Source organism: Malaclemys terrapin, chromosome 1 (genome assembly GCF_027887155.1).
Source record: "Malaclemys terrapin pileata isolate rMalTer1 chromosome 1, rMalTer1.hap1, whole genome shotgun sequence".
Taxonomy (NCBI): Eukaryota; Metazoa; Chordata; order Testudines; family Emydidae; genus Malaclemys; species Malaclemys terrapin.
Genome location: NC_071505.1, coordinates 129,813,169 through 129,834,640, shown reverse-complemented (window position 1 = coordinate 129,834,640; position 21,472 = coordinate 129,813,169). Strand labels below are relative to the sequence as shown.

The 21,472-nt window shown below is 43.5% G+C and overlaps 1 protein-coding gene across 9 annotated transcripts in view; it reads right to left on the bottom strand.

Annotated features, from left to right (window-relative positions):
* The window catches only part of CCDC91 (coiled-coil domain containing 91), a 348,558-nt gene that overhangs the window by 244,669 nt on the left and 82,417 nt on the right, over positions 1-21,472 (bottom strand). For 6 of the 9 annotated variants that reach the window (XM_054038852.1, XM_054038837.1, XM_054038829.1 and 3 more), the window contains exons 4-6: positions 13,502-13,671; positions 12,133-12,339; positions 10,784-10,888 (exon numbers count right to left, since the gene is read on the bottom strand). In XM_054038852.1, the coding sequence (XP_053894827.1) occupies positions 10,784-10,888; positions 12,133-12,339; positions 13,502-13,671 (482 nt within the window). The remainder of the gene's footprint in view (positions 1-10,783; positions 10,889-12,132; positions 12,340-13,501; positions 13,672-21,472) is intronic. The other 3 variants (XM_054038884.1, XM_054038876.1, XM_054038868.1) reach the window with 1 other exon arrangement.

The window sequence follows — 21,472 nt, the reverse complement described above, 5'->3', positions numbered from 1 at the left end:
TATCAAACACAGCAATGTAAGAATACATATGAATTTTGTCATCTAACAGCAACAAGAACAGTATTCCTACATGAAGTGTTGGCTCCCAATTCAATCCCAATTTATGTTAAATGTTTGATAAAGTACACAGGAAATTAGATACAAGTCCCATTAATGACAATAGACCTTGTGTAACTCAAACATTCATTATGTATTGCATTGAAAATGTTTCCCTCTGAAGCACCAGTTTCCTTTTATTCTTATATCTATAAAACATTTTGATATCATGGAGTCTACTTGACCTGCTGATTACCCTCCAGTTTACACTATTGTTATGAATACAAAGAGAAAAACAATAGCTGTTTCAGCCTAAATGTCATCAAAATGAAATCATTTTTGCTCATGACTATTACCACAATTGGAATATTGTTAACTTAAACAGACAGAATGAAATCAACTTTGGAAGTAAGTAAGTTGCAAAGACATTCCCTAAACAAAAGGAAAAACAATGAGAACAAGGATTAAAAAAAAAAGACTTCCAAAACAACTATATGCTTTTTTTTTTTTAAATTAAAAACAAAAGAAGACTGCCAAAAGAAAAATCTTGAAACTGTGTTTCAAAGGAAAGATCATCCCACATCAATTACATTGTTCTGTGGGGAAAAAAGACCTACTCAACTTCTAAAAGAGTTGGTGACGGGGAAAATTTGTATAGCTGCAATTAGAATTTTCCAACAGTGAGGCTATATCACTTCAAATAAATCTGTGTGGTAAATCAAAGAAAAGGCAGAGGAAAATAATTATCCACTTTTTAGTGAACCATCTAATGCTGTTGTCTGCAAACAGATCAAATATCAGAAGTAATATCAGATAAAGAATATATCAAAAGAATTAGTTTCCACTTCACAGTTTTGGAGTCTAGTTTTACAGCAACACATGAAATGCAATGTTTTCTCCTTCTCAAATTAAATATTGTTTGTTTTGCTTTTAATATGAGAATGTCATCTATTAATAATGGACAATTGTCTTCAGTATCACTGTAATATCTATCTTTATTAGAAATAGCTCCTTATCACTGAGTGTAGATCTGCAAAATTTAGTTAACATTCAGTTCTACAGAATATCAATACAAAATATGCCATAGTTTTATTATCTCAAGTTTAAAATGATAACTTTCATTTGCAGAGACAGACATATGTATCCACAAAAAAAGCATTAGAAAAGGTCCAGCACAGGGCATTCAGGGGCATAGTGAGACAGAGCATGAGAAATTTGAGAGGAATATACATTTGACTGATCAGAAAATCAGACACAAATACTGGCACCTGCTTCCTTTCTTTCTCTTTAAGTAACCAAGGAAATTATATGGATAAAACTGCATTAATGCAATTTTATGATTGAGAGGCTGCATACAGAAAACTCAGGAAATTCAAAGTTATGGTTCCCACAGCAGTTGTAACCTGGCCACATTTCATATGCAAAGAAGTTAAAGTTACAATATGTTGTTCTGTATTTTAAAATATTACAAATACTCAAGTGAGAATGTGGGAATCATAACTCAATTTATTAGCTTGTGTATGTGAAATCTCAACCATAAATTCGCATTAAATATTGGATAAAGTATATAATATCAATTAAGAGCAATTTGTCCACTCAATTTATGAATGTTCTGCTCTGCCCTTTTATGGTTGTTGCAGAAATATGTGAGAACAACATTAAGAATGTGAGAATACCGCATGCTATGTTCACACTTGACTTTTTATACTTGAATTTTTAGAGAAACACTAGTCTGAGAAATTTTTATTTCCCTCTTTTATAGATAGTACAGATTAGTGAGAGAGCACTGTATTGTCATCTGTTAGGTGAAGTGCCGGTATTAAAGCATATAATCTCTGAATTCTAGTCCCAGCTATAAAAGACGGTTACTCACCGTTGTAACTGTTGTTCTTCGAGATGTGTTGCTCATATCCATTCCATTAGGTGTGCGCGCGCTGCGTGCACGATCGTCGGAAGATTTTCTACCCTAGCAACACCGGCGGGTCGGCTGTGGAGCCCCCTAGAGTGGCGCCTTCATGGCGCTGAATATATACCCCAGCCAACCTGGCGCCCCCTCAGTTCCTTCTTGCCGGCTACTCCGACAGTGGGGACGGGGGGCGGGTTTGGAATGGATATGAGCAACACATCTCGAAGAACAACAGTTACAACGGTGAGTAACCGTCTTTTCTTCTTCGAGTGCTTGCTCATATCCATTCCATTAGGTGACTCCCAAGCCCAACTTAGGTGGTGGGGTCGGAGTGAGACATTGCTGTGTGCAAAACCGCTGATCCGAAAGCAGCATCGTCTCTGGACTGCTGCACTAGTGCATAGTGAGCTGTAAATGTGTGGACTGATGACCAAACCGCCGCTCTACAAATGTCCTGGATCGGAACATGTGCCAGGAAAGCAGTTGAGGAAGCTTGGGCCCTCGTGGAGTGAGCGGTGAGGTGCGGTGCTGAGACACCTGCCAGGTCATAGCAAGTCCGGATGCAAGACGTAATCCAGGAGGATAGGCGTTGTGAGGAGACCGGTGAGCCTTTCATTCGGTCGGCCACTGCAACGAAGAGTTGCGTCGTCTTTCTAAAGTGCTTTGTGCGGTCAATATAGAAGGCCAGGGCCCTGCGTACGTCCAGGGAATGCAAACGTTGATCCTGGCGAGTGGCATGTGGTTTAGGATGAAAGACCGGGAGAAATATATCCTGGTTGATATGAAAAGGAGAAACCACCTTAGGGAGAAAGGCAGGATGTGGACGAAGCTGCACTTTATCCTTGTGAAAAACTGTGTAAGGGGGCTCAGATGTAAGCGCCCTGAGTTCAGAAACACGCCTTGCTGAGGTGATGGCTACGAGGAAGGCTGTCTTCCAGGATAGGTACAGAAGTGAACAGGTGGCCAGTGGCTCGAATGGAGGACCTGTGAGCTTGGAGAGAACCAGGTTGAGGTCCCACGTCGGGACGGGCTGACATTGTTGTGGGTACATCCGGTCTAAGCCCTTGAGGAATCTAACGACCATCGGGTTAGAGAATACCGAGGACGCGAGTTCCCCTGGGTGAAAGGCCGATATAGCGGCCAGGTGAACTCTAATTGAAGATATCGCCAACCCCTGCTGTTTTAGGGAGAGGAGATATTCCAAAATGAGAGGAATGGGTGCCTGCAACGGGGACGTGGCTCGTTGTTCGCACCAACAGGAGAACCGCTTCCACTTGGCCAGGTACGTGGTGCATGTTGAGGGCTTCCTACTGCTCAGCAGAATCTGTTGGACAGAGAGCGAGCATTGCTGCTCTGCCTGGGTGAACCATGGAGCAGCCACGCCGTGAGGTGGAGTGATTGCAGGTCGGGGTGACGCAACCGGCCGTGGTCCTGAGAGATGAGATCCGGACATAACGGAAGCGGGATCGGAGTCTGAACCGAGAGTTCCAACAGTGTGGTGTACCAATGTTGTCTCGGCCACGCTGGAGCGATCAGAATTACCTGTGCCTGGTCTCTGCGCAATTTGAGCAGTACCTTGTGGACCAGAGGAAACTGAGGGAAGGCATAAAACAGGTGGTCTTTCCAGGGAAGGAGAAACGCATCCGAGAGGGAGCCCGGAGCTCGACCTTGTAGGGAGCAGAACACGTGGCACTTCCTGTTGTCTCGAGATGCAAACAGGTCTATCTGGGGAAACCCCCACTTCTGGAAGATGGAATGTATGATGTCCGGACGGATAGACCACTCGTGCGTCTGGAAGGACCTGCTGAGTCGGTCCGCTAGAGTGTTCTGGACTCCAGGGAGGAACGATGCCGTGAGATGAATTGAGTGGGCGATGCAGAAGTCCCACAGGCGAATGGCCTCTTGACATAGAATTGACGAACGTGCTCCTCCTTGCTTGTTGATGTAAAACATGGCCGTGGTGTTGTCGATGAGAACTAACACACAACGGCCACGTAGGAGATTGAGAAATGCCTGGCACGCCAGGCGCACCGCCATCAGTTCCCGAACATTGATGTGCAGGGCTAACTGGGGTGCAGTCCACAGGCCCTGGGTATGGTGTTCGTTGAGATGGGCGCCCCAACCCAGAGATGAAGCGTCTGTGACCAGGTGCAGAGAGGGTTGTGGGGTGTGAAAAGGGATCCCCTCGCAGACCACATTGTGATCTAGCCACCAGGTGAGGGAGGTCAGGACCGAGTTCGGGACCATGACCACCATGTTCAGGCTGTCCCGATGTGGACGGTATATTGATGACACCCAGGTTTGAAGTGGGCGAAGCCGAAGTCTGGCATACCTGGTTACGTACGTGCAGGAAGCCATGTGGCCCAGCAGGGTAAGGCACGACCTCACCGTGGTAGTTGGGAAGGCCTTGAGCCCTTGAATGAGGTTCTTGATGGTGCCAAAGCGGTTGTCTGGCAGGATGGCTTGTGCACGTCTGGAGTCTAGAACTGCGCCGATGAATTCTATTCTCTGGGTAGGTTCTAGAGTGGATTTGTCCTTGTTGAGGAGGATGCCCAACTCGTTGAATGTGTGCACTATTATGTGGACGTGAGCTTGAACTTGCTCCTTGGTGCGACCGCGTACCAGCCAGTCGTCTAGGTACGGGAACACCTGTATCCCTTGTCGACGAAGGTACGCTGCCACGACAGCCATACATTTCGTGAACACCCTTGGGGCCGAGGATAGGCCGAAGGGAAGGACTGCAAATTGGTAGTGCACCGTGTTTACCACGAATCGCAGGAAGCGTCTGTGAGGTGGGTAAATTGCGATGTGAAAATATGCGTCTTTCATGTCGAGGGCGGCGAACCAGTCTCCAGGATCGAGGGAAGGGATAATGGCCCCCAAAGAGACCATGCGGAACTTCAACTTTACTACGAATTTGTTGAGTCCGCGCAAGTCCAAGATGGGCCGCAGACCTCCTTTGGACTTGGGGATCAGGAAGTAACGGGAATAAAATCCCCTGCCCCTTAACTCTATCGGAACCTCCTCTATGGCCCCCATGGCAAGGAGCGTAGAAACCTCCTGTATAAGAAGTTGCTCGTGAGAAGGGTCCCTGAAGAGGGACGGGGAAGGTGGGTGGGAGGGGGGGATAGAAGAAAACTGGATAGCGTATCCCCTCTCCACCGTGCGGAGGACCCAACGGTCCGAAGTTATAAGGGACCAAGCACGGTGGAAGTGGGAGAGGCGATCCCGAAAGGAGGGGTCTGGATCCTGGGGGATGACTGGGGCGCCGTCCTCGACCGCACCTTCAAAAGTTCTGTCTAGGACCTGAAGGTGGTCTTGGTGGCCCCTGGTTCTGACCGGGTTGAGGGCCAGCCCATCTTCTCCTACCACCTCGCCCTCGCCTTCTGGCAGGGTCCTGTCTCTGACGAGGTGGAGGGGGGTAAAAACGTTGAGGCTGGGGCCTAAATGGTCTGCGCTGGGGACCCGCAACATGCATCCCCAGGGAGCGCATGATTGTCCTGGAGTCCTTGAGGCTCTGCAATCGAGAGTCCGTCTTCTCCGAGAACAACCCCTGTCCTTCAAAGGGCAAATCCTGTAGGGTTTGCTGTAATTCAGGGGGCAAACCCGAAACTTGGAGCCAGGAGGTCCTTCGCATAGCGATACCTGCGGCCAGGGTTCTGGCGGCCGAGTCCGCTATGTCCAGGGAGGCCTGTAAGGAGGTCCGAGCCACCTTCTTACCCTCCTCAACCAAGGCCCCAAACTCTTCCCTGGACTCTTGGGGAACCAATTCCTTGAACTTCCCCATAGAGTTCCAGGAATTAAAGTTGTAGCGGCTCAGGAGCGCCTGCTGGTTAGCCGCTCTAAGTTGCAGCCCTCCAGCTGAATAAACTTTACGGCCAAACAAATCGAGTCGCTTAGCCTCCTTTGATTTGGGCGCTGCAGCTTGTTGACCGTGGCGCTCCCTTGCATTCACTGATGACACCACCAGTGAACACGGCTGGGGATGGGTATACAAGTACTCATAGTCTTTGGAAGGGACAAAGTACTTTCTTTCCACCCCTCTCGCTGTAGGTGGGATGGAGGCAGGGGTTTGCCATATCGTAGTTGCGTTCGCCTGGATCGTGCGGATCAGGGGCAACGCCACTCTTGATGGGACATCCGCCGCGAGGATATTTACAATGGGGTCCTGCATCTCCACTATCTCCTCCGTCTGTAGGTCCATGTTACGGGCCATCCTACGTAACAGGTCCTGATGAGCTCGAAGATCTATTGGGGGTGGACCTGTGCACGACGTGCCCGCCACTGCCTCATCCAGAGAGGAAGAGGAAGATGCCTCCGGTGGTAAGGGATCCAGGGGAGGAACCTGGTCTCCCTGTTCCTGGGACGGAGCATCACCTGCCCTTGGGTCCGGGACGTCAGGTGGTGCAGATACAGAGGCCGCCATGCCCCCTGGAGGAGGGCGAGAGATGGTGGACTCTGGGGCCCTTGTATCAGAGTGACCCGAGCGAGAGGTTGTTGGAGCCCCTTGCGCCTGGTGGTATGCCCACGGGGTCCAGAACGACCAGTGAGATGGGCCATGGTCAGGGTCTTCTGCTCTCTCTTGCCAATGGCCTAAATCTTGCTCCCCGGTTTGCCCCTGAGGGGGGTATGCCGATCTTGACAAGTCCTCAGAGGAGCGAGACACCGATCTCGATGGCCATGGCGGTGCCGACTGCGCCGAGACGAATCCCATGGGATACGGTGCCGTACGGTGCCGGTCTAGAGATGTTCTAGCTCTACGCGGTGCCGGCGATCGGTGCCGAGATCGCGATCGATGCCGATGACCTCGCCGGTGCCGGGAGTCGGACCTGGATCGAGACGATGACCTGGAGTAGGCCCGGTGCCGGGAGCGGCCTCTCGACGTCGAATGTCGATCGTACCGGTGCCGAGAACTACGTCTCGACGTTGATCGGTGCCGACGATCATAACGGTGCCGAGATGTAGAGCGGTGCCGCGATGATCTTGGCCGCGAGTACGACCGGTGCCGAGGTGATATCCGGCGCCGGGACTGCGAGCGGCGTGGGGACCTGCTTCAGGACCTGGACCGGTGCCGTGGTTCCAGCCCTTGCGATGGAGGGCGCATCAAGGCAGGTTTTCCCCTAGATTGGACCGGGCGGGTCAACGGTGCCGACGGTGCCGGTGGTTGGGGCATTGCCGGCTCCGTGAGGGCGATCAATTCTCTCGCCGTCGCGAAGGTCTCCGGTGTCGACGGGAGGCACTGTATCACCGCCGGTCTCGGTGGTGATTCTGTCTGCACCGGACTCAACGGCCTCGGAGCCGGAGTCGACGGTGCTGGAGGCACCTGTTTTCGGTGCTCCACAGGTGGACGCGGCTCTACCCCCGGCACCGGGGGAGCCGGCGTCTTCGGCACTGAGGTCCCCGCCTTATGGGATTTTTTATGTCCCGGGGATAGTGAACGGCGCCGAGGCACTTACTGTGAGTGCGGTGCCGATGGGGTCCGGTGCCGTGGAGGCTTGTCCGACGTGGTCGGCATGGTCGGTGCCGCCGGGGCACTGCGCACCGAGGTGCTAGGTGCCGGGGCCTGACGCGCCGATGGAGCGTCTGGGCTAAGTGCCGCCTCCATAAGGAGTTGCCGGAGTCGAAAGTCCCGCTCCTTCTTGGTCCTCGGTTTGAAGGCCTTACAGATTTTGCACTTGTCTGTTTGATGGGACTCTCCCAGGCACTTCAAACACGAGTCGTGCGGATCGCTTGTTGGCATAGGCTTAGCGCAGGAGGCGCACTGTTTGAAGCCGGGAGCCTTGGGCATGAGCCCGGCCACGCGGCCGGGGAAAAAGGGGGAGAGAACCCCCTGAATCCCCTTTAACTATATAACAACTATAAACAAGTGAATAACCAACTATATACTATAAGCAACTAGAACTATAACTATAACTGTGAATAACTGGATAAGCTAGGGAGAGTGGAGAACAGCTACGCCGCGCTCCACAGTTCCAACGACCGTCAGGGGCGGTAAGAAGGAACTGAGGGGGCGCCGGGTCGGCTGGGGTATATATTCAGCGCCATGAAGGCGCCACTCTAGGGGGCTCCACAGCCGACCCGCCGGTGTTGCTAGGGTAGAAAATCTTCCGACGATCGTGCACGCGGCGCGCGCACACCTAATGGAATGGATATGAGCAAGCACTCGAAGAAGAACAATAATTATCTCTCTGGCTCAATACCGTAACCTCTCTGTCTCAGCTTCTCCATCTGTATGTGTTCATAAGACTACACGTCAGCTTTGCAGTTGTGGGGGGTTCTTTTTTGTGGGTCCTGGTAGCCCTAAGTAGCTTTTACCTCAGTAACACACACTAATCCATTTACAGAACACAATTGTATCTGCTTTATGCTCTTTGCTTAGTCTGTTCATTTAAATATATTGAAAAACAAAAAATTAAAAAGCTTATACATATGAAATTCTATTTGAATACTCTCAGCTAAGGCACAAAAACAACAGTCATCCTTGTTGGAGGGAGATGTGCATAAGAAAAGCACGAAGAACAATATCTTGAATCAGATATTCAGTGGGGTACTTGTTAGCAGTGAATGGAACCACATGTAGAACTATTTTGTTTTTGTGGAAAACTGAAAACAGAAAACTTCAAAAGCATGGGTATCATCTCAGAAACCTGGAGGGCAAACAACTGCCACCAGAAAAAGGAACTGGAATGATTAAAACGTGTGACTTCCTTTGGTTCAAAAGGAGTACCATCATTAAGATTGTTTAAATGAGTAACTGTGTCAAGACAGAGGAATCTACACTACACTTCTTTACTTTTCCTGCATGCCTTGTAAAACAGGAGATTTATCGTTTATTCATTCTTTGGATTTATATGCTGTACCTATCAATGTCTATGTATGTGTCTACATACTGCTGACATCCTCTCAGGCCTCAACACAGGTAGCTGCTGACAGTAAAGGAACTGTCTACTTATCTAAATATTTCCTAGCCTAAAAAAAAAAAATGTAATTTTACATTGTTTCAAGATTTGGCCTGCAGTTTGGATCTATTGTTACTTCCCAACAACTTTGTCTATCACTAGTTCTCCACTGAAAGTAAGTTGAGTCATCTTGAGGATTCTTTATGTTACAAGTGTTGGATAAAAATTCTTTTTTTTTTTATAAACAGCACATAAATTTGTGGATGGTAGTATTCAGTGGTATGAAAAGAATCTACTCATTGAGATGTGGGTGGTCATTATAGATAGCATGAGTAGCTTTATAAAACAAATATATAAGGCCATCTGAAACAATGCATTTTCACATAAATAAGCTTGTATAAGGATCCTGAGATGTATTTGTACTGGCTATTATATTCAAACATTAGAATAAACAAACTTCTTATAACAGGAGGTAAATCAATGAAAATTATTGTTTGGGAAGACAGGATCAGTCATAGGCTGAGGCTGAGAACTCCCAAGGATATTCCAGTCTCTAATATAGTCCGTTCTTAAGCTACTCAAGTCAACAGACTAATAAGCAGCTGTTTCTGCTGGAAAAAGATTTGTTGGCAAGCCGGACATCTGTATTCTGCAGCAGCCAAGTTTACTCAGTGTGTGGCCACAGGTGTTGACCTAAGTGCTATGAAGCCAAAGGAGGAAGACAAAAGGAATTGGCATTCATAGCTGTACTTACAGAAAAAGTCCAATATTCAAGTTACATGAAAGTAATTTTAGCTGTCGGACTACTTCTCTTCTCTGATTTGATTCAGACTATACCCTGAAGACAACAGAAGAGGGAAGGAGGAAGTACATGAGTCTTTCTTCAAAGTAAGTTAAAGGCTATGACCCTTTCATTTGGCATTCTTGAAAGCCGTAAAATCTGACAGTGAAAATGTACAATACAGACACTCCAATTCTTGTTAGCCTGATTAGTAGTCCCTTTTCTTAAACTCTATTCATGCACCAAAAGAAAGCCTCTCTCAAAGTATTAAAAAAGTAAAGCTGGTAATTCAAATGTCTGGGTTTATGAACAATGTGGTGATTAACCTTATAATCGATATATACTATGACTTTGTAAATAAGAAAGGATTTTAAGCGAACTTTATTTTAAAAATGTAGTTAGCAAACTGATCCAGTATATCCAGTTCTGTCATTAGGCAAAGATTCCTGATTTCAAGAGGCTAGTTGCATAGAGAGGTAGAAAAAAATATCACCATATGGCTTGAAGGTAGAGCAGCCACGAATTCACTCCTACCTGATGGAGGATATATTTTATTGCAGCCAACCTTAATTGTAATGGAAAACAACACGATTACCATTTAGGAATGTCAAGAGTCAAGCAATGTTGGAGCCCCAGGAGAAACCTTTGAGAGTTTTTGTTTTTTTAAGTCCATTCCAAGGTAATTAAATGATACTGAAAACTTTTTTAAATAAAAGAAATTAAATAACCTTTCTTTCTGGTGTCAAGGGATTTGGGCATGTATCTAATGCAATGACTTGACGTTGATGTGATGAAAGTGGTTTTTATCCTGCTGTCTGGCAATTACCTAGTTACACTTATTTTTGATCCACATGTTTCTGATGTGATGCTCAAACTATTTTACTTCCTCTTTAAGTCAGCTAACAACTTTTAAGCATAATCATTCATATGTGTAACAATTGAAGATAAAAAAGTCTGGTCATTAAGTCCATGCCCCTGCCAGTGAAGAATATCAAGACTGCTCCAAAAAGGCCATAAAAATAAACCGAAATTCTCTCAGTGACTTTAACAGGCTGTGGATCAGGCCCACAGTTACATAGATGCAGGACTTATGGAATATTAAACATATATTACACATGTTCTTTGCCAGAAGGACAAGCAGCGAAAAAGAAGCAGAATTACCTGCAGCTTTTTGTAGCGATCTTGGTGTGAGATGAATTCACCTTCCTTTTCTTTCAAGAAATCTGTTTGCAGGATACTATGCTTTTCCATCAAATCTTCTAACTCCTAACAATAGAAAAAGTTACACAGATTTTTGTTTTTATTTTTAAATGTGGAAGTACAATCTTCAGGAAGTCATTCCAAACTAGCAAGACTACTGATGGTTTTACGACACCTGCTATTATGCAAAAATAGACAGCATTTGGGGTCTCATGAGACCCCAAATGCCACACACTGGCAAACTACCATGCAGATCACAGACCTAGGGGATCCCTGTAACCATTATACACCCCTCTGCCAGTTGGCACAGAGGCCTCTGGGTCACACTAAGCATCTCCCAAAAATGAACAACAACATGTGTTGTATTAAATAACTGTATGTATTAACTTCTGCCTTCCATCTAAAAAAATTGTGTGCTAGATTCACAGGGAATCCAAAGCACACACCCATATCCTGGGGCATTACGAAGCCAAAATATCCCCTGGCTCAAATTAAAGAGGTGTCAGGTAAGCTGGCATTATCCCAGTATTTCTGCACCTGTTGCCTAACATGTTTCCATCTCAGTCTATGCCAGCCTGCTTCTATTGCCCTTCAAGCCTATCCCTGTCCTCCTCAGCCCTTATCACCCCTAGTCTGTCACTGTCCTTGCTTCTGTTCCTTAACACCTCCACATTCCAATAAAACTAAATTCCTCCTTCTTGTCCATACTGCCTGGGCATCAGGCAGCAAGGCATTGAGAGCACAGGAGCCAGTGTGTGCCCACTCAGTTCCAATATCCAGTGCCCTGGTACCCTCAATAGCTGGGAGAAGCAATTGCAAGGAAAGAACTGCTCAGCCCTGGGCAGTAGTGTATTCATTGTAATGTGTAATTAGAAGAATTTGACTGCCAGTCTCTTACAAAGCTGTACTGAACATGATTTCCACAGAGACAGCAAAAGGCACCTGTCTGACCCCAGGGCAACCCCAATTTCAAAATGTCAAGTCCCTGTTCCAGAGCAAGGAGGTGCTAAAAAGTCTCAACAAAATGATTCTAAGTATGTTTTCACACTGGAAAGACAATACTTTTCCCTAACCAAATTCTTAGAATAAGTTGAACCATTTGTTGCTTAAATTTAAAAACAACAAAAAAAAAAACAGCCTGAGGCAGACCCCCACATGGAAAATTTAAGTCTGAATAGCTAAAGTTTGGCAAAATTATAAGTAACTGAAAACAAGGTCTCGTAACGGAAAGTATTAAACACCTTAGCTATGGGTGCCACTGCCAGCTCCTGCTACCATTAAGTTCTGCGTGCATTGAAGAGCAGCCATACCTTTTTAATTCTACATTTTTCTTCTTCAGCATCTTTAAGTTTCATCTCTAGACTTGCATCTGTTGGTTGAAGATGCTTCTTTGATCCATTTATCCCCGGCTTCTCAGAGTCACCCACAGGGATGGTTGAATTTTCTGAAGGTTTTCCTTCCGTTAAACTCAAAGAAGGAATTGAGATATCCAAGGAAGAACTGGCTGATAACTGAACCTAATTCATAAGAGAGACAAATTATATTATTTCATCATAAATATATGACAGACATTTCGAAATTATATTTCATATAAGAGCTATGAAAACCTTACTTTCAGTATCAGAGGGGTAGCCGTGTTAGTCTGGATCTGTAAAAAGCAACAGAGTCCTGTGGCACCTTTAAGACTAACAGATGTATTGGAGCATAACTTTCATGCATCCGACGAAGTGGGCATTCGCCCACAAAAGCTTATGCTCCAATACATCTGTTAGTCTTAAAGGTGCCACAGGACTCTCTGTTGCTTTTTACTTTCAGTAGAAGATTTAAATGCCAGTTTGCCAAAACACATTCATTACATGATGGTTAGCAGACCTGTGTCTGAAGCGCTACCATCAAAACATTTGCATCTGAAATACCATTAAAATAACAGTTTGCCAAAAGCCAGATGGTTACCCCTAATTCACTTTGGATCGTACTTCACATGAGTAGCCGCACTGAAGTTAATAAGAATACTTGAAGAGTAAGATACTATTAATTTTGAGTGAGGGAGCTTGTAAATCTTAAGGTAACTGTCTAATTCTAAAGCTGCTAGAAAAGACATTTTTAAGCAGGGACTACTTCTGAAATTTTTGGTAGCTTTAACAGCAATACTTTTTCCAAAGAACATTCCTGCCAATGCCTCACGTATTTCAGCATTATGGTACCAGTTTAGCAAAGTATTTAAGCATATGCTTAAAATTGAGCACGTTTTAATGTACGCAGCTTAATTGGAGACCATATGAAAGTATTGTGATGTCTCACAAATTACTTTAAAGAAATCTTTTATTTAAGAAAGAGAAATTATATACTGAAATTACTGTTTTGAGGTTGAGAAGCATTTCACTGTGGATTTAAACTACATTTTTATCTAATATTATATATACATGCTAAAACATACATTGCTTTGTACCTTAATTATATTCTGCCATCTCAAAGAATTCAAAGGTACTCATCTTCACAATGAATATTCAGAGACTGGTAACTGATATCTTTATTTTGAAATTACACCTGTAGAAACTACTCAAGAGTCAACTTTTGTCCCTTAAGAAAAAAAAAATCTCTAATTTGATAAGAAAAAATACAATGCCAAGGGATAAGATACATCAACTTCCTGTAATAAAATTAAGATTATGTGCTTACCTGTTCTTTAAGAACAGCTGGGTTTAAAATACTGTTGGCTGTTTGAACAGCTGTCAGTACATCATCACCTGATAAGATGAATGAATCAGAAGGCACAAGGCAAGCAGAAGACAGAGAATGCTCCAGAAGAACATCTGAAGAAATATTTTGTGGTACATGGACTTCAGATACTAATCCAAGAAAGAAGACATGAAAAAATGTCCAATATTAGTAGATTATGTGCATGTTTCTGAAATCTACATCTAGTGAACCTAACAGAAATAATTTTTGTTATTAAAGGAACATCATACAATACAAAGAGATAAAAATATGTTGTTGTTACACTAGTGTAAATTTGGCTTGACTTTATAAAAGTTAAACCTGCCATAGTTTTATATCTTCAGTAATGTTATTGACATACTCTCCATGCTCGTACGATTTACCTTTGTGCTCAAAGATATCACCAGCTAGTGATATGCCCCTTCCTCTGAAACTGCCGGAACTTGAGAACCTTTGAGGCACACTGCAAAAGCCATTAGTTGACAAGGTTTTCAGGAACAGATGAGAATATGCTCTTTTGTGGCAGAGATGGCGGAGGAGGACTAAAAGTGGCTCTTTTGCTTCTTTGAATTATTGACTGCCTTAGATAATTCATTATATATGATTATTTTTTGCTACTAGGTAGTCATTTCTAATGGTATGCAATTGTTAGGGCACGTAGGGCATTTTGGATGCGTAATTTTTGTTAGTTAAATCAAAAAAAAAAAAAAGAAAAGACAGCTTTTATATGAGGACATTTAGATAAACATCTCTCCAAGCAACATGGAGACAAGCAATTTTACATGTGTTAAACACGTTTTATACATTAAATCTACAATGGTGAACAAAGAAAAGACAACAAATAAAATGACCCTATATCCAACAATACACAGGTGTATAATTATTGTTGCATGTATGGATCTCTTCCATAGTCATTACATTCCAGAGGAAGGGAGTTTCCTATTTTGAGCTATGATCCTGTATGTGGGTCACCGTAATTTCTACATTACAGTGACATAGTAGTTTTTAGGGGAATAAATAAAAATACACTAAATAAATAATAATAAATTTAGAAACCACATGGGGAAAAAACAGTGAGATTGTATCAATAACATTTTTAAATTGGTCCTAGGAAGCCTGTACCCTAGGATACACCAGCCATAGATACAATTTTCCAGTAGAGAGAAGAAAAGGTCAGGTTACTAGCATATAGTCTACAGAGGGCCACACAAAACAAGTTAAAATGCTAATTTAAAATGCATTTTTAAAAGAACTAGAGACTAACTAGTGTTATCAAATTCACAGAATTAGAGATTCTATTAATAGAATTAGAGACTGACACCCCAGGCTGCAATCTTGGCATCTTCATTAATCAAATAAAATAAATCCTACAGTTCTTTCACTCCCAAATGGAAATAATACAATATAATTTAAGAGTCACTAGGGGATCACATATTCTTAAACAAAACCACTTGGGTTAGAACTGACAATTTAAATGGCACCACACTCTTTATGAGTGGTCTTTGTTTTGAGCCACAGAAGCAATGCATAGGTTTGTAAATACTAACAGAAACAATCAGGATCCAGTATTACCAGTTTGACATTGCCTAGATCCATAAACTTTTTGTCAGGATTCTCAGATCAATAGATTCTAAGGCCAAAAGGGACCGTTGCAATCAACTAGTCTGACCTCCTGTATAAAACAAGACATAGAACTTCCCCAAAATAATTCCTAGAGCTTATCTTTTAGAAAAAAGATCCAATCTTGATTTTAAAATGGTAGTGATGGAGAATCCACTTGTTCCAATTGTTAATTACCCTTACTACTAAATATTTACCTTGTTTTCACTAGCTTCAACTTTCAGCCATTGGATTATTGACATTAGAATAATCCTTCGAACCAAGATCGACAATTAATTCTATAGTACAATTTTATTTCAGTAGCTTGTTGCAGTCAAGTCCACTCTTTCCTTTCACATGTTGGTACTGATCAATGAAGCATGCCCAGCAAATGGATGACCCTTCACAACTCAAGAGCCTAATGTATAACACAGAACAGATGAAGAAATATAGACAGGTTTACCATCTTAACTGTTTCTATTCAGTCAATCCCACCGACCAACAAGTGCTTCCACTCAGAAAAATCCCAGATTGAAGAAAGAGGAATAAAAGAGAATAGTCGGGGGGAGGGGGGGGAGTGGCAGGAGGAGGAGAGAAAATAATGATATGGAAAAACAGTCCTAAAAATTGAAAAGTTACTTATAGACACAGAAAGATGGTGAAAGACTTAGTACAGACAATATTATAGTTATTGGCCCAAATGAATAAACTAAACAGAAAATTTGCACACAGCAGAACAAAGATAAATAAAAAACAAAAAAATCACCAGCACTCAATGAACTCTATCAACCACTGCCAGTGGAAAAATCTTTTAAAATTTATTGGAGAAAAATGGAATCTATTCAAAGTCCATTCTCTTTTCTTCCAGCTAAACAAATAGCAACAGCTAATGTGTGATTCAAAATAGAGTTAGTTTTTCCTATAACTCTTCACTGCAGTTTTCAGCTTAGTGAAACTCTATATAAAGGATGCTTATTATAAGATATTGAAATTGTTCGAAGTATCTGTTGATGGATACATTAATAGACATGCACATGACTTCCACTGTACTATAGTAGATGTTGCACAAAGCTCAGATGAACCATACCTCCAGTTCTGCAAGGCTGGTTTTTACCAATTTCTCACCACTACCCCCCACCAAAATAAACCGGATGGGTTTCTTGCAGTTTTTAAATATTGTAAATAATATCACTGATTCACTGTGGTAGGATAAATACCTACAATTACTTGAAGGAAACAAACATCAAGAAGGCTAAAGAACAATGTTGGGATGATTCTAAGGGGAACAGCTTAAATTAATAAATGAAACTAAGAAAAGGAAAATGTAGGCTTGGGAGGTAAAATACTGGCCCCATTTATGTCAATGGAAAAACGCTAACTGATTTCAATGGAGCCAGGATTTTATCCAAACAGCAGGAAAATATCTCTAGCAGCAGGAGCCCTTGGTTCAGTCTCTGGGGGCCATGAAAAATACACAGAGGTTAGGGAATGTTGCTTGTAAGAAGTACACCTCTACCCAGATATAACGCTTTCCTCAGGTGCCAAAAAAATCTTATGGCGTTACAGGTGAAACCGCGTTATATCGAACTTGCTTCGATCCACCGGAGTGCGCAGCCCCCCTGGAGCGCTGCTTTACCGCGTTATATCTGAATTCATGTTATATCGGGCTGCGTTATATCAGGTGTACAAGATGAAGTTCCATTGTAATACAACTTAAGGGTTGTGCAGGTCCTAAGGGTCACAGTAAAAGATCTCTTCTGTAATACGTCCTAAGGTGCATTACAATGGCATCTAGCCAAATGGTTCTAGGATTATGATATTCACATGTACTATGCTAACAATCTGAATGCCTAGACTGCATGTGGAACCTTAACTTTACCATTTCTTGACTTTAGTGTGTTTATGTGTGCAACCTAAAACGTCTAATAGATGCCTAAATTCCAAAATCCTACTTCCACTGAGTAGTACCCAACTCCAGGAGTAAATCCATTGCAATTAGTCATAAAATAATTCTCAGATCACATAGGGTGTCACAATATGGCCCATATTTGTGTATGGAACAATGCTTGTATTATGAACTGTACTCCATAATTACCGAATAGAATTTTGCTTAGCACCAAGCTGTAAAGAAGTCCTCTAAAAGACAACTGAGGGAAGCTAAATAAAAACGTACTGAACAGCACACAATGTAAATATCTCCGACAGAGGCATTAGTAACAGACAAAGCCTATTAAAACAGTATTCTTGGATCTTTGATGGTAATGCACATTACCATTACAAAATAAGATGGCCAAAAAAAAAATTGCACCATTTTGTTTGAGTGTAAATGTTCAACCCAGTCAGAGATCCCAAGAGAAGATAACCCCTTTAAAAATCCTCTCACCGCAAACATTGTAGCAACCTGAAACAAACTTATTTTCTGTCTTGCGTTACAAAATATTGGCCGTTTAACTATTTAGAAGGGCTCATGTTAGTCATTTTCACAGTTCAACAGATAAAATCCCACAACTGAATCTCTCTTGCAAACAAGGCCCTTCTTTTGAGCTGAAAACAGGTGAAGTTGAGTGGAGATCTGTTGGAGGAGAAGGGAGGCAAGCCCCTGCTACTTAGGGGAAGTAAGTGAGTTCTTGGAGAGTGTTAGTTTGTTTTCAGTTTGCAAAGTCTGGTAGGGGAGGCAGTGTGTTGTGAGAGACAATAGAGATAGCCAGACTTCAGTGTCTGAGGAAGACAGAGGAAGACTCACAGAAGACTGCAAGTGAGAACAGAAGACAAGATGACTTGCAGCCAAAAAGAACAGAAGAGGAAAGTCCTGAGACTTGCACCAACACCAGGAAGAGGCAGTTCTACATGAATGGGGAGAAAAACAGTCAGACCTGTCACCAGTGGTGATCTGGAGAACAGAAGGATGTGTTGTCTGTCAGATGCTAAGATACAGATTGTGGACACAAGGCTGAAGAGGATCCTAATGGGAGCATGAAAGAATCCACTGACTATCAATGTGGGAACAAATGATACTGGTAGATTCTCAATGGGATGCATCAGGGAAGACTACATCAGGCTGGGGAAGATGCTTAAAGAAATGGTGGCTCAGATAGTCTTCAGTGGGAGTCTAGCTGTCCTCGAAGGAGGATAGTGAAGGCAAGGCAAGATGATGATGAACAACAGATGGTTCAGGCAGTGGTGCTATAAGGAGGCTTTGGGATGTTCAACCACTGGGAGGCATTTCTGGACAGAGAACTGGTCTCATGGGATAGACTCCACCTGAGTAGAGATGGTAAGGGATATCTGGGACGAAGGTTGGCACAACTCATTAAAAGAGCTTTAAATTAGAATTTGGGGGAGACAGTTGGGGGATGCTCATGTAATCTCCATGCTTGATTCTAATACTGAGCAGAAGGAAAATGAAATAAAAGGAGATACAGCAATAGAGAAAGGAACAGCAGAAGGTAGAAGAATGGACAACAAGAGGAAGGACAATGCCAATACTAATGACAGTAACAGTCAGGTAGGTGATGCTGATAGTAAAATGACTATCTAATCTGTCAAGGAATCTGGATGAGGTCAAGCAGAAACAACATGTTTGTACACCAATGCAAGGAGCCTGCGTGACAAAATAGAGGAAGTAGAACTACTGGTAAAGGAATTGAAACCAATTATTATAGGAATAATGAAAACATGATGGAATAGCAGTCATGACTGGAAAACAGGTATTGAGGGGTATGTGCCATTGAGGAAAGACAGAACCATAGTTGTCTTCCTGAATTCTCAGGGCGTGTGCCACTAGTATTAGATACCATTCAAAATTCAGCTTGCTATTCCAGAGAACAGAAAAGGCATTGATATAATCCACTTGTTCCACTAACATTGTTCTCTGAGGTGTATTTTGCATCCCTTTAAAGTACCAGAGAAAGTACAGTATGTGTGCATGTGAAAAAAGAGTAACAGTCCTTTGGACTCTCTTAACTGAAGATCTGGAGAACCTTTTCCATCAGTACTTCTATGGAAACCTTGTTTCAAGCTGTCTGCAAACTCAGGAAGAAATTTCTACATCAGGTTAACCTTCCGAACATAAACCAAGCACATTTTTGCATCCACAAGGATTCAAAATATTTTTTTTAAATGAAAGCTTAGATTCTGCAAAATCTGAATATGCCAATTTGGCCACATATGAACATGAGGTAGGCCTGCTTCAGCATACGGGCCGAGTGTTTAAAATAGTAGTGTAAGAGAGTGGGGGGGGAGGGGGACCTGTGACTATTTTTCGTCCTATAAAGCCAGGCTCCCTAACCGTAACTGAGTCCAACCACAATGGAGCTCAGAAGGAGTAATGAAAAACCTCTTAACATAACTTAAAATAACTTTCCTATGCCTAAAAATGTCTCAATTTTAAAGTTTTTTATTCTTGAGCTCTTCATAAAATAAAAGTCCAATAGGAAGAGAAGGTTATTCACCTTGTGCAGTAACTGAGGTTCTTCGAGATGTGTGTCCCTATGCGTGCTCCACTTCAGGTGCCAGTGTGTTCCGGTACCACCAATTGGAGATTTATGGTAACAGTGTCTGCATAGGTCGCACATGTGCAGTAGGCACCTTGCAGTACTGTTGGTACCGCATCTAGCGCGCACAACCTAAGCCCTCCAGTTCCTTCTCTACCGCAGAGTCCTAATGGCAAACTCCAAAGTAGAGGAGAGGAGGGTGGGTAGAGCTAGAGTTGAGTTACAGCATAGTGCTCAGTAAATGTGTGGACAGAGGCCCAAGTGGCCACCTTGCAAATCTCTAATATCAGAACATTGTTAGGAATACTATAGAGATTGAAACTGATCGTGTGGAATGCGCTTTGATGTGTGAAAGAGGGTCCGCGTTACGAATAAGATAGAAATGGTGAATGCATGCGAAGAACCATTCAGACAATCTCTCGAATGCTCAGTAGTAGAAACGAAAAGTCTACGAGATTTCTAGAAAGGTTTGGTCCTTTCCAGGTAAAACGCTAACATCCGCCTGACATCCAATGTATGCAAGACGGTCTCTGTTGGAGTCTCATGAGGATTATGATAGAATGTAAGAAGATGGATTTGTTGGTTCATCTGAAAGAATGATGCCACCTTTGGTAAAAATGCTGACTTTGTCTTTGAAGAATATTGTGTAGAGCAGTGGTTCTCAAACTAGGGCCGCCGCTTGTTCAGGGAAAGCCCCTGGCAGGCCAGGCCGGTTTGTTTACCTGCCACGTCTGCAGGTTCAGCCGATCGCAGCTCCCAGTGGCCACGGTTTGCCGCTCCAAGCCAATGGGGACTGTGGGAAGTGGCTGCCAGTATGTCCCTCGACCCGTGCCGCTTCCTGTGGCTCCCTGGAGCGGCGAACAGCGGCAACTGGGAACTGCGATTGGCCAAACCGGTGGACGCAGCAGGTAAACAAACTGGCCCGGCCCACCAGAGGCTTTCCCTGAACAAGCAGCGGCCCTAGTTTGAGAACCACTGGTGTAGAGAGGATCGGTCATGAGAACCCCATCTCACTCACCTGTCTGGCGGAAGTAATAACGACCAAAAAGGTCACTTCCATGGATAAATGTACTAAGGAACAGGTGGGTAGGGGTTCATATGGCATTCTGGTGAGGCATTTCAATACCAGATTGAGGTCCCAGGCCGGAGTAGGCTGACGAACCTCTGGGTAAATGTTCTGGAGACCCGCGAGGAAGCGTTTAGTGATGGGGTGTGTGAAGATCGAGGTCCTGTCAGTCTCATGATGGAATGCTGTAATGGCCGCAAGGTGAACTTTGATCGAGTTTGCTGCTAAACCCGACCGTTTCAGCTCTAGTAGGTATTCCAGCACTAATGGTAGTGGTGTTTTGGAGGCCGTCACATGATTTTCTTAACACCAGGAGGAGAATCTCTTCCATTTTTGAAGGTAAGTATTACTCATGGTCACTTTCCTGCTGTTTAGTAATATGTTGTGACGCATGTCCAGAAAGGGTTAAACATCCTGCAGGATGAATGGCTTCAATTCAACCCTCAAAGACATGTGGGGAGATAACGTTTATTTATTTACATATGTATGGGTAGTGGTCAACAATGTAATCAACAGTCCCTGTCTATGCTGTATTCTGATAATTCAAAGATCAAAAGAACATCCTAGCATTTCAATGAAGTGTAAACACGGGATCTCTCTGTATTCAGCTCTCTTTGAAATGTATAGCAAATCATCAGTGAATGGTGGAGGAACAGGCGATTGTCTTATGTTAATTCGCATAGCTAAGTACTGGTGATAGACTGCCTAATGGATAAATTGCCTTATATTAATCTGTGTGAATAATTAACGACGATGCTTAGGAAATAAGGGCCT